This window comes from Besnoitia besnoiti, chromosome III (assembly GCF_002563875.1).
Source record: "Besnoitia besnoiti strain Bb-Ger1 chromosome III, whole genome shotgun sequence".
In the NCBI taxonomy this organism is placed as follows: Eukaryota; Apicomplexa; class Conoidasida; order Eucoccidiorida; family Sarcocystidae; genus Besnoitia; species Besnoitia besnoiti.
In genome coordinates, this window is record NC_042358.1 from 1,385,109 (window position 1) to 1,400,288 (window position 15,180).

General features: G+C 56.6%; 3 protein-coding genes across 3 annotated transcripts; 2 read left to right on the forward strand and 1 right to left on the reverse strand.

Annotated features, from left to right (window-relative positions):
- Positions 1 to 2,761: 2,761 nt before the first annotated feature.
- On the reverse strand, positions 2,762 to 3,915 carry BESB_045090 (uncharacterized protein; the record flags this gene model as incomplete). Its single annotated transcript, XM_029362960.1, has 2 exons — positions 2,762 to 3,020; positions 3,356 to 3,915. 2 exons carry the CDS (start codon positions 3,913 to 3,915, stop codon positions 2,762 to 2,764), a joined length of 819 nt encoding a protein of 272 aa, XP_029220326.1.
- A 3,379-nt stretch (positions 3,916 to 7,294) lies between these two features.
- Positions 7,295 to 8,020, forward strand: BESB_045100 (MSP (Major sperm protein) domain-containing protein; the record flags this gene model as incomplete). The annotated part of the gene is made up of 1 exon (XM_029362961.1): positions 7,295 to 8,020. The coding sequence occupies one exon, from the start codon at positions 7,295 to 7,297 to the stop codon at positions 8,018 to 8,020; it is 726 nt and encodes a 241-aa protein (XP_029220327.1).
- A 3,738-nt stretch (positions 8,021 to 11,758) lies between these two features.
- BESB_045110 (transporter, major facilitator family protein) lies at positions 11,759 to 13,648 on the forward strand (the record flags this gene model as incomplete). Its single annotated transcript, XM_029362962.1, has 1 exon — positions 11,759 to 13,648. The coding sequence occupies one exon, from the start codon at positions 11,759 to 11,761 to the stop codon at positions 13,646 to 13,648; it is 1,890 nt and encodes a 629-aa protein (XP_029220328.1).
- Between the last annotated feature and the right edge of the window lie 1,532 nt (positions 13,649 to 15,180).

Sequence of the window (15,180 nt, forward strand, 5' to 3'; positions counted from 1 at the left end):
TTCCGTCCCAGGGAGATTGTCAAAAAAGCAGCGAGCGCCGCTGCCTTCTAGGTGGCACAAGAGCGGTGCAGAATATGTGCGATCGTAAAAGGAATGTGAGGCAGCGAATGTGAGAGAGGAACCCGAAGGGGGAGGAGAATGGGAGGGGGAGGAGCCAGAGGAGGAGATAGAGTGGGGGGAGGCGAGAGGCGAGGAGGACATGGAATAGACTTCGGTCACGGGAACAAAGAGTCTGATACTGCAGATCGGGGTCAAGGAATGCCAGTGTTCGGCAACCAAGCAGATCACCAAAGAACCATCAAAGTCTACATGCATACGAGGTTTTTCATATTTCTTTGCTTACGACGTCCGTGGTCGTCGCGGGGACGCGACTACCGTTTTACACGTACAAGATCTTCGTTCCGTGACACATTGCCAAACCGGCCCGAAAAGGTTGTATAGCCTGTCTAAAAGTCGATAGGGATGCCAGGTGACTCGCAGAATACGCAAAGGCCAGATGCAGAACAGAACGTACTTCCCGAGGAGGCACATCGACTATGTTAAGACGCGAGGAGAGACAGCGGTCCATTCCTCAACCCTAGTACAAAGTTGGTCTTTATTGCTGAGGCCCGACTTAAGACCTGAGACATGGAAGCTGAACTCTCCTACACGTACGTCTAGTAGATAATCATGCCGTCTTCGTTTCAAGAGAATCCGGCGCGATAGTTCGCTAAAATGGCTCTCACCCACTGTACCCGCGGAAGCTGGACAACTCGTTTTGTTGACAGCCAGGATCGGAAACCTCGACAGGAGCCCGCGGCCCGCACACGAAGGTTATCACGGTGACAATCACTCTTATCGACGAGATGCGGTAACCAAAAAAGACATGCGGAAAGAAATAGGGCGCGCCTAGATATCCGTCGCCTCTGAACCCAGAATGCGAAAGCCAGTTCGGGTCTTGCGCTTCAGTTCTAGCATTAAAGGAGGATAACATGAAGGCAGCAACTCGAAAAAAATGTGACAAAGAAGACTTTTAGCTGCTTAGGTCGGTTGTGACCCTGTTTTCAAGCAGGAACACAAATAGACTGCATAGAGGACTTGCGAGGAGATGCAGAAGCATTCAGAAATCATGATAGTACGATGGTTTTGATGCCTTACTTGAGCGGGATCTGTGACAGGAGTAAGCGAGGCCGGGGCGGAAAAAACCAAAAACCCCACGGGAGCCGGGGCAAGAGGAGCCCCGGTCTCCCTTTACACATGCGGCGGCTGTCTCCGTGCCTGGATCTGTGCCCTCGATGTATTTATTGACTTCCGAATGACGGCCGTGGACGGTGAACTGGTAATACGCCCTTCCTTATGACTACCGCACCGCAATTCCCAAATTCTAACCCTTCCTCCCACTCCGCGCGCTCACCTATCAAATCCTTCCTTTCACCGAAATGCAGTCGCTCTGGCACAGCGTAGGGAAATGAAGCTTCCTCCCTTCAGCGATTTCGGTGTCTCCGAGCAGAGTACCTTGGGGGAGACTTCATTCTGTAGTACGCCATGCGTTGCCGACTTGGTACAGAGCCGCCGCGTCTGCGGTAGGTTTGTTGCACGCTTTGTCTGCGCCGATACAAGTATGAAAATAACAGACACTGCGTTTCCAGTCCAATACCAGCGACGGCCACACGTGCGGAAGACTCCACTCTGGAATCCGCCTTGCATGCTACAACTACATTCAGATTCTGCGAGCGAAAACTGCGTTTCCTCAGTAAAATGATGCCCCAAGTGGTCACCCGATCAATACCACGAAAATCGAGCGGAGCTGCCTCCACTCCTGCTGAGCCTGGAAAGATGCCCGTTTACGATCCACGGCGGAGGCACCCACGTAAATCCGCTGGCTGCAGTGCAGATATCCTTCCAGTTCCCTGTAAGCTTGCCGCTTCCAACGTTCACTAGAGGGTTTAGATCTGAGAGTTCTCTTACGGACGTTGCGGACTTACACTTTTGCAGCGGTGTGTGGAGGAGAGCTCGACTGAGAGCTGTCCCAGCCGATTGCTAGGAGTCCGCACCGCGTATGCTCGGACTCAGGAACGTTTCCAGCCGCAGGAGCGATTATCTGCAACGCGCAAGGGCATTCATGCTTGCAACGACCCCGGTCGGTGTGTGCGCTGTTTGATGAACGGACTGTCGAACCATTGTGGAACCGTCTGATCGTTTATCCAATTCGTCACTGTGTGCGGATAGCCTACACGAATGCGGCCATGCTGCTTCTCAGCTGTGTTTCAGCTTGGCGGCACGCGTAGCACTGTTTTCCGTTTTCAAGTGGGGCCCATGCCTGGCGGCAGTGTGAGCTCTGGTCCTCTCCACTTCTGGTCAGGTCTAGCAGCCTTATCCGTTTCCGGCGTCCACTCCCAGCTACTTGCACTGAGGACAGATAACTGGGAAGGATCGTTACTGATACCCAGCAGTCAAGAGACGCTACAGCGAAACAGCCGCGATGTTACGTAGATCCCGCGCAGACTTGCGCCAGCAAACGTCGTTGTAGCACAAATACAGCCACTGCGATACCAAACACCTATTTTGCTTCACAGCCCTGGCATGGCAGAAACCTGCCTGGAAATATGCAAACAGAAATACATGGATGGCGTTTTCCACAAAACAGAGAAGCGGGGACAGACCTCTCCCGGCTCCGTGCGGCGCCAGGCGTTTCTAAGCACATGTGCATCGCGACAGAAGATTCGGGCAGAGTGAAAATGCCCTGCAGTCAACCCCTCCCTTGCCCATGAGGCTCTTTTCGCTAAAAGTCGTCTTTGATGGCGAAGGAGTGCCCGCAGCTGCAGACGTTCTCTGCTTGTTCATTCTGAACAATGCGAAACTCAGAAGCTGTGAGAGTGTCGGAGTAGTCCACGACTGAATTTTCCAGCAACGGGACGCTGCACTGGTCCACCACGACGCACCACCTCCTCTCTCGACTTGCAGCTGCAGAAACCGTTCCGGGCAGATTTTTCCCCCCTCCTGCAGTGGAACCTTCAGGCGTCGAGGACAGCCAGAAAAACCTGGGCATACATAGGCAAAATGAAACATGCGCATGGGCAGCCAGACATGAATGTACGCTACTCGCGGCCGAAGGCGGCGGCCTTCCTAGGCAGCACAACCACGACTCCCGAAGACACGAAATCAAGCGCCTCGCACACAGAAACACAGGCCTCTTCACCTTGCTCAACGCGTGTCCATTCACACAAGCCACTCGTAGCCTCCCGACCAGAAAACACCTGTATCTGTTTCTGTTCAGCCTAAGGTTCTTGACACGGCGCAAGATGTTCCGTCTGCACGCGACGGTTCTTCGTACGCTGATCGCCCCGTCTCACTGGGACTGTGTGGAACTCCTTACAGGTGTGTGCCCGCCTGTCGAAACTCGCCGAGCGCTTTCTGGCCGACTAAATCGAAGCAATATTGGTACCCCGAGCAACCTCCACTGACTACGCGAACGAGGAGTCCTAACTTGGTGTCGTGGATTCCACTCCGCGCCGCATTCTTCCGTTCCAATCCTTCCGCAGCCTCTGTGGAAAACGCGTGACCCGACCCGCCCCCCGTGTCTCGAATGCGTTGCCGATCTGCTGCCTGCTGGGCTCGCTCGCCAGGCAGCACGCCGAAGAGCTCCTCCCTCACGCGCCCCTCGCGCAGCAAGAACTCGGAATCCTGCTTGCCTGCGCCGTCGCCAGATGCAGATACACCCAGTGAGGTCGGGGTCCCGTGGAGATGTGCGTCGACTTGGGCTGCCGCCTTGCCGACTTGAGAGGCCGCGGCGTACGCCAGCAGCTCAACCTCTCTGCGTTTCACCCAAATCTGCGTCAACCGTTTTACTGCAGCTGGCGAGATGTGGAGAATCGTTTCGCCGTCCTCCTCCTTCAGAACGAGGAACTCGGACTGCGTCGACCCCCGCGCGCGCATCCCAGATGCCGCCTTTTCCGCAGGAGCCTTTCCAGAAAAAACGGACCCCGCATCTCGCGTGAAAAAACGGCGCGGTGCCCCGCTCCACCGGTCTGCATGAGGTCCGCAGCCGAGACACAGCAGCGGAGAAAGGAACCCTCTAAAAGCCGCTTTAAGTGATTCTTGAGGAAACGCAGGCGCTGATGAATGCCCGAAATAGAGCCGGGAACTTGAACACGCAGCACGCGCCTCGCTCAGATGTGCGGGGCGCACTGACGAAGAATCAGCCATGAAGTTACGGGCGGCCGGCAAAGAAACCACACGGCAGCGAGCCGCTCCTCTCAGCCTTGGGCGAGCACGGTGAACCGCAGAAAACATCATGCTGCCGGTGTGGAAGGGACGAGACGAAACCTCTCGCTCCCCGGCGGACGAACGAGATGTAGCGCCGCCTGTAGTTCGCGCTCCATTCCCCGAGGCTGCCAATGCCCAACAACGACTGTCTGTTCCTGGATAAAAAAGAGTTCGAAGCGAACCGGAGGACGAGCGAGTCCGCACCATCTCTTGCACAGGAGCGACGCTCCAGCCGTCGCGCGAGGAAATGCCAGGGGGAAGTCGTTTGCAGACAAAGCCCAAGTTGGGGACTCGCACCGCGGGCGGTCCCATTTATACCTCGCGGGAGCAAAATGACTGCACACGCTCCCGACGAGGATATCCGTATCAATGAAATTTCCGCACACAGTCAGCAGTCAGTGACCACAGCGCGTGACTGCGGTCTCGAGAATTACTTCCCCTTACATAGCACGCGCCTGCGATCGTCAGGAGGAACTTACACAGAGAGCGCGACTGGCTGGTCTGCGGCAGGATAGCCCATCACAAAGACACACTCGATTCTCGATGAGATCACCCTCTGAGCGAGTTTAGCACGCCGGGGCAACTTGAGAGCTAAGAGCTGGCGGTGACTGCAGCGAAGTCAAGAAACGCCGGGAGACGCTCGTGGTAAATAAAAGGAGGCCTGACACAAAAGCGCGTCTGTCACTGTCATTCACAGTCCAGGCCTGCGTGCAAAACCGGCAAATTGCTGGCGGTCAGCGCGCAAAGCCGTATGTTTGTCCCATGCGAATGCGGACCAGATTGTGGTTCAATGTTTTGCGCAACTGCTCAAAATGCAAAAATGGTGAAGAGGTGAGCGTATGGCAGGGGCACAAGACGAACTGAAGACGAGACTCCGCGACACGTCCATCCCTGCGCCATCAACGCCACGAAGCTCCTACTTCTCCACCAGTCCGCCGCGTCATTTTTCGCTGTTGATTCTGAAACTATTGGTGGCGTCAGAACGCGTGGGAACAGCACAACGGAAAGAACTGGACGCGGCGAACGCGCCGAAACAGGACTGGGGAAAAGCAGTGTACGCCAGCGCGAAGAGAAACGTCGACACGGTTCCGTACTTTGTCAAAAACATTTCCGAATATGCGTCTCAAACAAAGAGCTTTGCTCGATCCGTACAACCTAGCAAAGAAGAAGAAGCAACCGAGAACTCAATGATCTTCCGTACCGCCACGGAAGCTTTTGCTCCAACGCAGAAAAGCATTTCAATCTGCGGAATGCTGCCGCTCCTGCCGTACAGTCAACGCGTCGTCCTTCTAGATGCTGCCCGTGGCAACTGACCCTCGGGGGCTGACGCTCGTTCTTAGACTCCGCCATCTGATGAATCGAGATGGCGTGGTTCCTCATTGTCGCCACTCCTACGCCCTTCTTTGAAAAGTGAATTTACAGTGGATCTCATGGAAAAGCCAGACCACTGCCAGTCAAGCCAGGAGCGGCCCGTCACTGCGTAGCACACATCGCCACGAGGATGTCTGGATTCACCTTGTCGGTTCGGGTAAACTAGGTGTAAGTGAACGTATTTGTAGAGCACATCAAATCCTCTATCTACTAAAATGTGTTTGCCTTTTCGGACCTTCAGCCCTTCGCCCACTGATCCCGAGGGCGTGCCGCGGACGCGGCGCCTGCCCCGGGAACTGAGCGCAGATGCCTGCCGGTGTCGGGTTCGCTGGGGCGTGCTTTTTCTGAAGGTTTCTAAAAGCCGGTTTTGCTGCTCCACATTCAACGAAAACGTGCGACCACTCTTTCACCGTCTGCTGCCACAGCCGTCAGTATTTTGCGATGTGACATTGTCACCGCCATTCGTCCCATCCTGCAAGCGAAGCTCTACGAATTTCGGCATTCGCGATCCGCAAGGCAACGTACTGACGTGTGCGAGCTTCCCTATTTGGCCTCTCCCAAATAAATGGATATCGCTTCACTCTCCCGCCTATCTGTGCGAGGGTTTCTGCAGTTCAAACATAATAGAATGCGTAAGGTAGGTAGGCGTTGGACGGAAGCGCACTGGCGGCGCGCAGGTCCCTACTCGCAGACTTTGGTGGTTCGGCTCCCCCCCCTGCCGTAGAGATACCACGGCCTGCCTGTTTGTCTCCGTATACGTCGATATCAGCGTTCGTTGGAAAGGACGTGCGGTGGCGGACACCGCGTACAGAAGGCAGCTTCGGCGCAGGACAGCGTTCTGAATCTCAAACCACCGCCGAGGCACGTCCCTCCTCCGCCTCTCTCCGCGGTATTTGGTTTTTTAGGGTGGCGGGCGGCAGGCGAAAAAGTGACGTTCGCGCACGCGCAAAGGAAAAAAAGGGGTTTTCCAACGGCCATCCAGTGGCGGCATCCGGCCTTTCGCCTTCTGAAATAACAAAAAGACTAGCGTGTTCCATTCGTGTGGTTCGTTGGAGATGGGACCACATTCACAGTTTGTCTGATCGAACTTGAGAAACCTGTCTCTCGTAAGACACATGTAGTGTATACACCTCTGTGGCTCTGCCTCTCCCTCCCTTCCTGCGGTTGTTTGTCTGCTCATTCCTTTTCGTTCTTTTTTCCCCGTTTTCTCTGTTCTCGGGCGTCGTGTCACTTTTTTCTGTGACCTGTAACAGCACCTTTTTCTCCAGCGCATCCCCAGCAGGGAAGGCGGAAATCATCGGTCACCGTAGGAGGTCGCCTATCTAGTCGTAAAGTTCCTCTTTTTTCTTCCAGTTTCGTTTCAAACCCTCTGTTTCCCCATTTTTCGTCGCACGAGTTTGTCTTGTGCATGTACATCCAGGTGCTCCTTCCAGGGGTTCACTTTCCACTTACCGTCGCTTCGTCGACCCCATCGCAGGCCCCGGGCGGAGAACCTTTTATTGTTTTTTGCCCGGCTTGAGCAACTCCTCCGTGTTTTCGTGCACGCGTCCCCGTCCTGCTGTCCCGTGACTTTTCTCTCCTTTTTGTCCGCTCTTGAGCCCAGTCTCGCGTTGTCCTGTCTCACTCGCCTCCAGGGTGTTACACTTCGTTTCTGTTTGTGTGTGCCTGAGTCGAAAAGATGGCGGGACCGTTGCTTCGAATCACCCCCGAGAAGGTGATAGAGTTTCCTGTGGTTCTCTTCAGTTCGTCCACTGTCGAGTTGCATCTGGAAAACACTTCCGACACGTTTGTCGCTTTCAAAATCAAGACGACGGCTCCCAAGAGTTACCTCGTGCGGCCGTCGACCGGTGTCATTCCGCGTGGCGGCAAAGAAGTCGTTCACATCGTCCTGCAGCCGCTCTCCGAAGAGCCGACGCGTCCGTGCAGCGACCGCTTCCTCATTCAGTCCACAGCTGTGACCTCCGACGCGCCGCTGGCGCGCGACTACTGGCAAACACTCGACAGAGATCAGATCGAAGACACTCGGCTGTCTGTCGTCTACCGCACCAGCGGGTCCGGCGGCGACCACGTGGGCGGCGCGGGCATGGGCTCCGCCGACGGCGCAGGCCCCACTGGTCGCAGTGGCGGCTATGGCGCCGCCAGCGGCAGCCAGGGAGGCAACTACTCTGCAGATCTGAAGAGTCGCTACGACCAGCTGGTCGAGTATGCGTTGGCCTTGGAGCGCCATAAAGACGAACTCGTCAAGGAAAACGAAGCTCTCAAGGCGCAGATTGGCCGCAAAGGCGCCGCGCAAAAGAGCGGCGGCATGGGCATGTTTGAGCTGTGGCACATTCCCGTCTACATTTTCATTGGCGTTGTAATCTGGTACTTCTTCGGAAGAACTGCTGCGACGGTCGCCAACTAAAGACGGGGGAGGGGGGGGGGGGTGAGGGGGAAGTGGGGTGTCTGAAACGCAACTGATGGAAGGTTGGAGCCGGAAAGAGGGCTCACAAGCAGAGAGAAACGGAACTGTTACGAGGGGAAATACAGACCTCACCTTTTTCCGCAACGCAGTCCTCTCTTGCTGACGACTTCTGGCCTCCCGTTCCTCGCACGCATCCAAGCACAACTACGTCAACGTGCACATTAGTGTAGTTGAAGACGGAAAGGGTCGTGAGTTTCTGCATGGTTGGGGAGGAGAGAGAACGGAGTGGAGACTGTCTGTCGAGTCCTCGGCCTCTCTGATTCAAGAGACACCTGGAAACTGGGCGAACGGCTCCATCCTCTATTGTTCCCGAGGTCGCTTCTGTAAAGAATGTCTTCGCTGAGCGTGCGCGTGATTGTCCAGGGGGCTGGAAAACCGGCGCAGAGCGTCTTTCAGTGTATGACGGGAGAGTGGAAGAAGGCGAGAGAGTGGAATACCGTGTTTTGCGCGAGTTTCCGTTTGTTCTTCGTAGGTCGGCTTTATTCTTACGCCCTGCCGTGTTGTTCATGTGTTTGCACGTGTGTAGGAAACATGTCCAGTCTCGTCGCTCTCTCTTCCGGTGGTGGCCTTTGGAACAGCGAATTATCACTAGACCCGCTAGTGGCGCTTCACACTCGTCTTTCAGATCTCTGCCACTTCTGCGTCAGCGCGCCGAATCGCGCCAGTTGCCGTCTCTGCATCCCCTACCCATCGCCGTAACGGCCGCGTCCCCAGTCGCACGCTATGCATAGGTGTGGGTATCTACGCATGCGCCACCGGTCGCTTTAATCCACTCGGCACACGTGCATTGCTTTTCTTCCATGTCCGCAGTATTTCCGCGGGTCTCACAGTTCGGAGTACGCACGCATTTAGCCAAAGTTTCAACTTCCGGGCGGCGATCCAAGCACGCGAGATACCGTCCGTAGCTACCGCAAGCCACCATTGAGATCCGCGTGCGCTCGGCGACTCTTGTCGCACGACTCGGCAGAATAGTGCACACGATACAGGTGAAAGCGTTCTCAGATTGCAAGAGATCTGCGACCAGCGCATGTCACGTCATTCTGTATATTTAGTCCCAGCTCAAGGAATGGTCGTGTTACGTTTCCGCAGAGCGACACTATGTTCCCTGTTCTCTGCCCGGAAGTTAACAGATGCCCGCATTATTCCTGCGGCTTCAGCGCGAAAGCGCTACGAGGCCGTCTGCACCTGCAGACCTGTAGCACCTGTGACAGTTCACGCCGTTGCGGCGAAACACGCGCATCTGTGTGTCTGTGCGTCACCACTGTACCCTCTGTTGAAGCTGTCCACGGGCGTGGTGGAGGTTTCTGGGCTAATGCGTGCCGCACAGCGGCCGCATGCGAGCACCTCGCTTTCTCGACGTGAAGAGTAGTGATCTCGTGACAGGGGTAAGTCACAGGTTAGCAATTCCGGAGCATGTTCACATCCGTAGGCGAATATGAATACACGTGGCAAAGTTTGCCTAGATTGATCCGCGCTCCCGTCGCGTGCACGAGTCGTGAACAGACATTTACTTTGGTAACTACTTTGAGACAAGGAGGGAGCTGTAGACACCGACCGTTTAGCTGCGACTCCACTGCCTCTGGAGGCGTGTGTGTTGTTTTGCGACTACTGTTGGCGCGAAGCCCATCCCACTCTGCGAGAAATACTGTAGACTTCGGACGTGTCTGTCCTCCCTTCGAATGCCTCGAACACCTGGATCAGGTTTTTGGGATTCTCGAGCCGCCAGTCTCTGTGGATTTTCCGGTAAGTTTCCGAACCCTGCATCTCGCAGATGCTGACAGGAGCACTGCTGCTGCTGTTCAGCGAAACAGGCGATCAAGGAACTGCCTTGCATACCGTGTCAGGCAACCGTTAACTACTAAATGAAAGGCGAAACTGTAGTTCGTAAGGCATTTGGGGGGGCGGGGGAGGGGGGAGGTGGGGGAGAGGGGTCTCGGCCGGCACGCCCTTTCTTTTCCAGCCCCATATCGCGTACCTTGACGTAGATCTCAAACAAGCAATGGAGGCGTTAAGTCGGAGGTATCAGGCGCCTAGTCACCGCTGCCTCTGCGTATTATGATTCTGGATGAGACCTAAAGGCGAGCGGAGGGGGCGGATAGCCAGTCCTCGTCCACATGACCACACGGCCAGACACGGACTGCTGGTTTCAAACTGTTGTAGGGCTGACGCAGAAATGTCTTCGGAGCACCTTGAGATCGTGTGGTGTTTCTGAGGTTCGTTTTCACCACAGTAAGCTCTGCAACTGCGTAACACTTTCTCCGCTGTCTCCTTGTTTCTTTTAAATTTCAGGCGAGCTGAACCCGACAGGTATAGCGAGACTCTTTTTGCCTTTACAATGCGCATCTCCACGTATCTGAACGGAACTGCCTGCACGCCGTTCCTGCCGTTTTTCCTGTCGAAGTGAAAATGTTTTCGAGCTGTCCCAGCGGTAGCCCGTTGCGTGACCCTCCTCGATCGACGTCATGATGACAGCCTTCTCGGCCCACACGTGCGCGGCTGCTCGCTGGCGCGCGCGCGCCGGGTTCGCGAAACCTAGGCAAAGCGAAAGGGTTCCACGAGTACTTCCCTCCACTACCGACTTTTACCGCCGGAAATCCGCAGACAAGGACCGTCGTGATCATCTTGATGTGTTTTTGTTCTGTCCCAGCTTCTCCGAGCTGGCCTCTGTCCTCACTGGGCTCGTAGTACCGTGCTAGACGGTCGCGCGGCGCTCGGCTCACTGTGTGTCTATTACGCCGAGGTTTTCTGTTTGGTGTGCCTCTGTTCTTCAGTTTTAGACACGTCGACGATCAACAGGTTGCGGCTGTTCTCCACTCCTCTCCTGTATTGCCTCCTTCACATTTCAGGCCTCCGGAATATCTGGTCTCTGAGCCGTGGAACTGGGGGGCCCCGCCGCAGCGCCTCTGCGAGGAAAGGAGAGACGGCTTTTCTGTCTTTTATTAAGTTCGCATCACGCTGCTTTCTCGCGTACTGGCAGTGTTGCCTTCTCTGCAGCAGCAGTGCAAATTTCGTGGGTTTTCTGTTGGAGAGGTCACCGTGCCGCGCCGTTTGGGGAAGAACAACCCGGCTTGCGGGAGGTGACTGTGAAGCGTAGGTCCATACCGGAACAAAACGGCGGTCAAATTCGTTTTTTCGTTGTAGCGATGCATTCCCCGCATCACTGGAGCAGTCCCATTCGGTGGAACTCTTCCCCTTTCCTGTTTTTGTGCCGCGGCGGAACAGCTTCAGGTCGTTCGGAATTTTGCCGGTGTTTGCCGGTACAGAAGTGGCATGCGGCCACGTCTTTGACCCAGTTGTCGCTGAGCGTACGCGTTTGGGCCCAAAAGGCGGTGCTCCTCGCCCGCTTGCTTCTAGCTGTTGTTTTGTCAAGAAAGTCGCCGTGTTTTGCAAACGGCCGTCTCCCCTCTGCGGGTTGAGACGGGGGAAGCAGAGGTTCGCGCCGCCCGCCTATGACAGACTAGGGCGCGTGCAGACAGTCCCACATATGCCTTGCTTTAGCTCTGCGGCGCCGTAGTACGTGCCTATAGTCCACATTCCGAGTGTTGACGTCTGCATGCCTACATGCATCCGCGCACGTGTTTGCGTTGCCTTGTTTCGTGCACCGGAAGCCGGGATCTGCAGTCGCGCGTGCGTTTCCCTGTCGTTCCCCTGCGTCTTTTCTGTTTCCATTCCACCACGATGGACGCCTCGGCGGACCACACCACACGGGTCTCGATGCCTCTGTCGCCGCGAGCCGTGCCTGGCCTCAGTGTCGCTGCATGTGAAGGCGCAGTTGAGGCCGCTGCTCCGCCCGCGAGTCTCGTGGGTGGTCAGAACGGGGGCGCGGAGGCCTCAAGCCGCTCCGGCAGCGCGGTCGGGGAGCTCGCCTTGAATCCGGCTGAAACCCCGACTGCGTGGCTGCCCTCCATCCCACTGCTTCCCGCGGACGGCCTGGAGGCCGAGGCGAAGGCCGCGTCCGCGCGCGAGCCAGTGACTGGCGCGCAGGCTGCAGCCGAGCAGCGGCGGCCCTTCAACCTCAGTCGCTACGTGCTTCTCGTGGTGTACGTCCTCTACACGTTTGCCTCGGCGCGCGTGCTCTTTGGCTGGCCGAATTTGTCTTCCATGCTGTTTCGCGCGGGCGCCTTCTCGTGGCTCTGTCGCGGCGAGCCGCTCGTGGAGGACAAGCGCTACTTGTGCCGCGCGCAGGACAGCGCTGTGCAGTTTCTCTTCACAGTCGGGATCGCGGTCGCCTTCTGCTTCTCGCTGGGCGCGGGGCTGCTGATGGACTTCCGGGGGCCCAAGGTCTGCGCGTGCGTTGGGCAGCTGATGAATACCCTGGGGTGGATTCTTCTGGGCGTCGCGGGCGAGTCCTGCCAGACCTACATCCCAGGCGTGCTGTGCCTCGCGCTCGGCGCCGACGCCGGCTACTTGCCCGCGCTGAACATCAGCAACTTGTTCCCGGGTCATGAAGGACTGGTGATTGTGACGATGAGTGCAGCCATGTCTGCGTCCTTTTCGGTGCCCACTATCATGGACGCCTCGTGGCGCAGCAATCCGAACCAGTCTTTCTTCTCCATCTGCTTGGCGTACGCGCTTGCGGGGACCGGCCTCTGCTTCCTTGTCGCGCTTTTCCTGTTCCCTGCGCAAAGCTACAAGTCCCAGGAAGAGCTGGCGCAGAAAATCCGGCAAGAAAACCAGGAGCGCGAGCGAGAGGCGCAGAACGAACTTGCTGAGCGTCCCCCGCTGGAGAAGCACAAGTCCGACGCAACAGCTGCGCAGACAGCGGCGCCTGGGGCTTCGTTGGAGGAGAGCATGGAGGCCAGTCCGGATGCGACCGGCGCTTCCTCTCAGCAGGGACTGGCGAGTCCCGCAGCAGGAGACGCGCAGAAGGCAGACCGTGCGGAAGACGCCGGAGTGGGTGTGGCCTTTGAGGCCGCTCGCTGCATTCCCTTTTCCAAGCAGATCCGGTCGCCGTACTTTTACTGCTTCTACATTTACTGGCCGCTCAACGCGCTGTTCTACAACTTCTACATGACGTCGGCGGAGAACTTGTTCAACGCGGAGATCAACGACCTCCTGGGCATTCTGGGGCCCTTGTCGATGATTCCCTCGATCCTCCTCGGCAAAGTCGCAGACATGTGGGGGGTGATGTCGCTCGTCCTCTTCATCATCACGTCGGGCGTGCTCATGTACGCCTTCGCGATCCCCAAGTCGCTGTTTTGCTACTACGTCAGCGCAGTGTTTTCGTGTCTGTATCTCTCGAACTTCAGTGGGCAGATGTACGCCTACATGGGCGACACGTTCAGATCCACAGACTTTGGGAAAGTCGTGGGCGTCACGAGTGCAACCGGCGGGCTCCTCTCGCTGCTGCGGATTCCGCTACACGACGCACTCACCGTGCGCGTCTTGGACGGGGACTACTTCTACGCCTGCGTCACCATGCTCGGCCTCGCGCTCATTTGCTTCTGCCTCGCGCTCCACCTCTTCTTCCTCAAGCGGCGGTGGCCTAAGGCTTACCTCACGCGCCCCGCGCAAGTGGAGCCCGCCGCGGAGCCTGGCGACTTAGTTCTCGTCGCTGTCGAGGGCTGAGCGCGCCCCCGCGCGCAACTGGAGCTCGCCGCGTCGACTAGGGAAGTGCGTGACGATCCAGAATCCAGTGTCTCGAGTGGAACTGACGGGCGAGCTACTCCTCCAGCTCCCTGTTCGTCTGGAAACGTGTGACGTGATTTCTTGGTATCGCACGCTGTCTCTCCCGCCCCCCAGACTGCGTCGCGTGAGCCAGGCAAGCCCCCTCCGGCAGGGGCAGGCGGGGGAGGGGGACGGGGGGGGAGGGGGACGGGGGGGGAGGGGGACGGGGGGGAGGGGTATGAAGGGTGGGGGCATAGAGCTTCTGAGCGCATCATCTTGGGAGCCGAGAAACCGCTCGATCGGCCGTCTCGTTTGATGGGAGCGGACGGTTGCAGGTTCAAGCTCGGGGCGCCATTCTCTTTCCGCTGAGAAGAGGCTACTTGGAGGCTGCCTCCTGGAGGTGCCTCGCGGATGTGTGGCGGAGTGCGAGGCTGAGAGCGGGTTTTTTTTTCGTCTTCAGGGACGCGGCGGCGAGAAGAGCGATGAATTGTCTTCTTGCTTTGTGTGCGACACACGGGGAAGCAAGAGCCTAACTCGCTTCCTACTTTTTTTTCGTGAATGACGATGCAGCAATGACGTGTTCTGTTTAAGTTTGTCTTTGTTGAAGAAGGTGCATCTCCGCGCGTGACCTTGTCCACATTTAATGAGCGAAGTGTGTAGTATATCAGCGCCACATCCGCTTTCTCCCCCAGCCCGCGAAACGTGTCCTCGCAAGCCCTGCATGCGCATGCGCTCGATTTTCCAGAGGTAGTTTGTGCGCGCCGTCGGCTATACATCACGTGGGTCGTGTTGTTTTCGATGACGGCAGATGCATTGTGGACTATTTCTTGCAGTCCTTGTCGACACGCGAGTGTTTCCGCTCACAGGACAATGCTTTCCAACATGGCACACCAGTCAAGGCGGAAAGCCCCTAGAGCTAGGCACTTGGCTGAATCGGTGAGCAGGGCCAAGGTTATCCTCACATGTGCGGATAGATAGTCAGAAGATCACAGACGCAGAGATGGCCTGTTGCCACGGATTTTTAGCTGTTCCCTCGACTGTGATATCACCGCTACCTGGCTCTCTGGCCGCTGCCAGTGTGCCACGCATACCCAACAAACTACACGCGCCTGTCTCTGTACACACAGCGAGGAGCGTATGGTCGAAGTATATATATATTTACATATATATATATATACATATATATATATGTATATATATGTGTATATTATATGTGTATATATAGGGGGGGCAGGGGGGGCTTGGGGAAGGTTCGTTCAAATATCTGCAATTAATCAGATCGCCACTAGCTAGCTGCCTTGTTTCAAAGTGTCACGCAAACCTAACACGCTGCACGTGCCTGTCTCAACAGACACAGGAGCGTATATCTGCATCGGCCCACTGCATGCCGCGGTACATATCTGTCCCTCTCGAGGTCGTAGGAGAGAGGACTCGTAAGAGCAGATTGCAGCCTGAGTAGCCGGAAGTCGAATGATAACGGAAGGTGGGAGGAA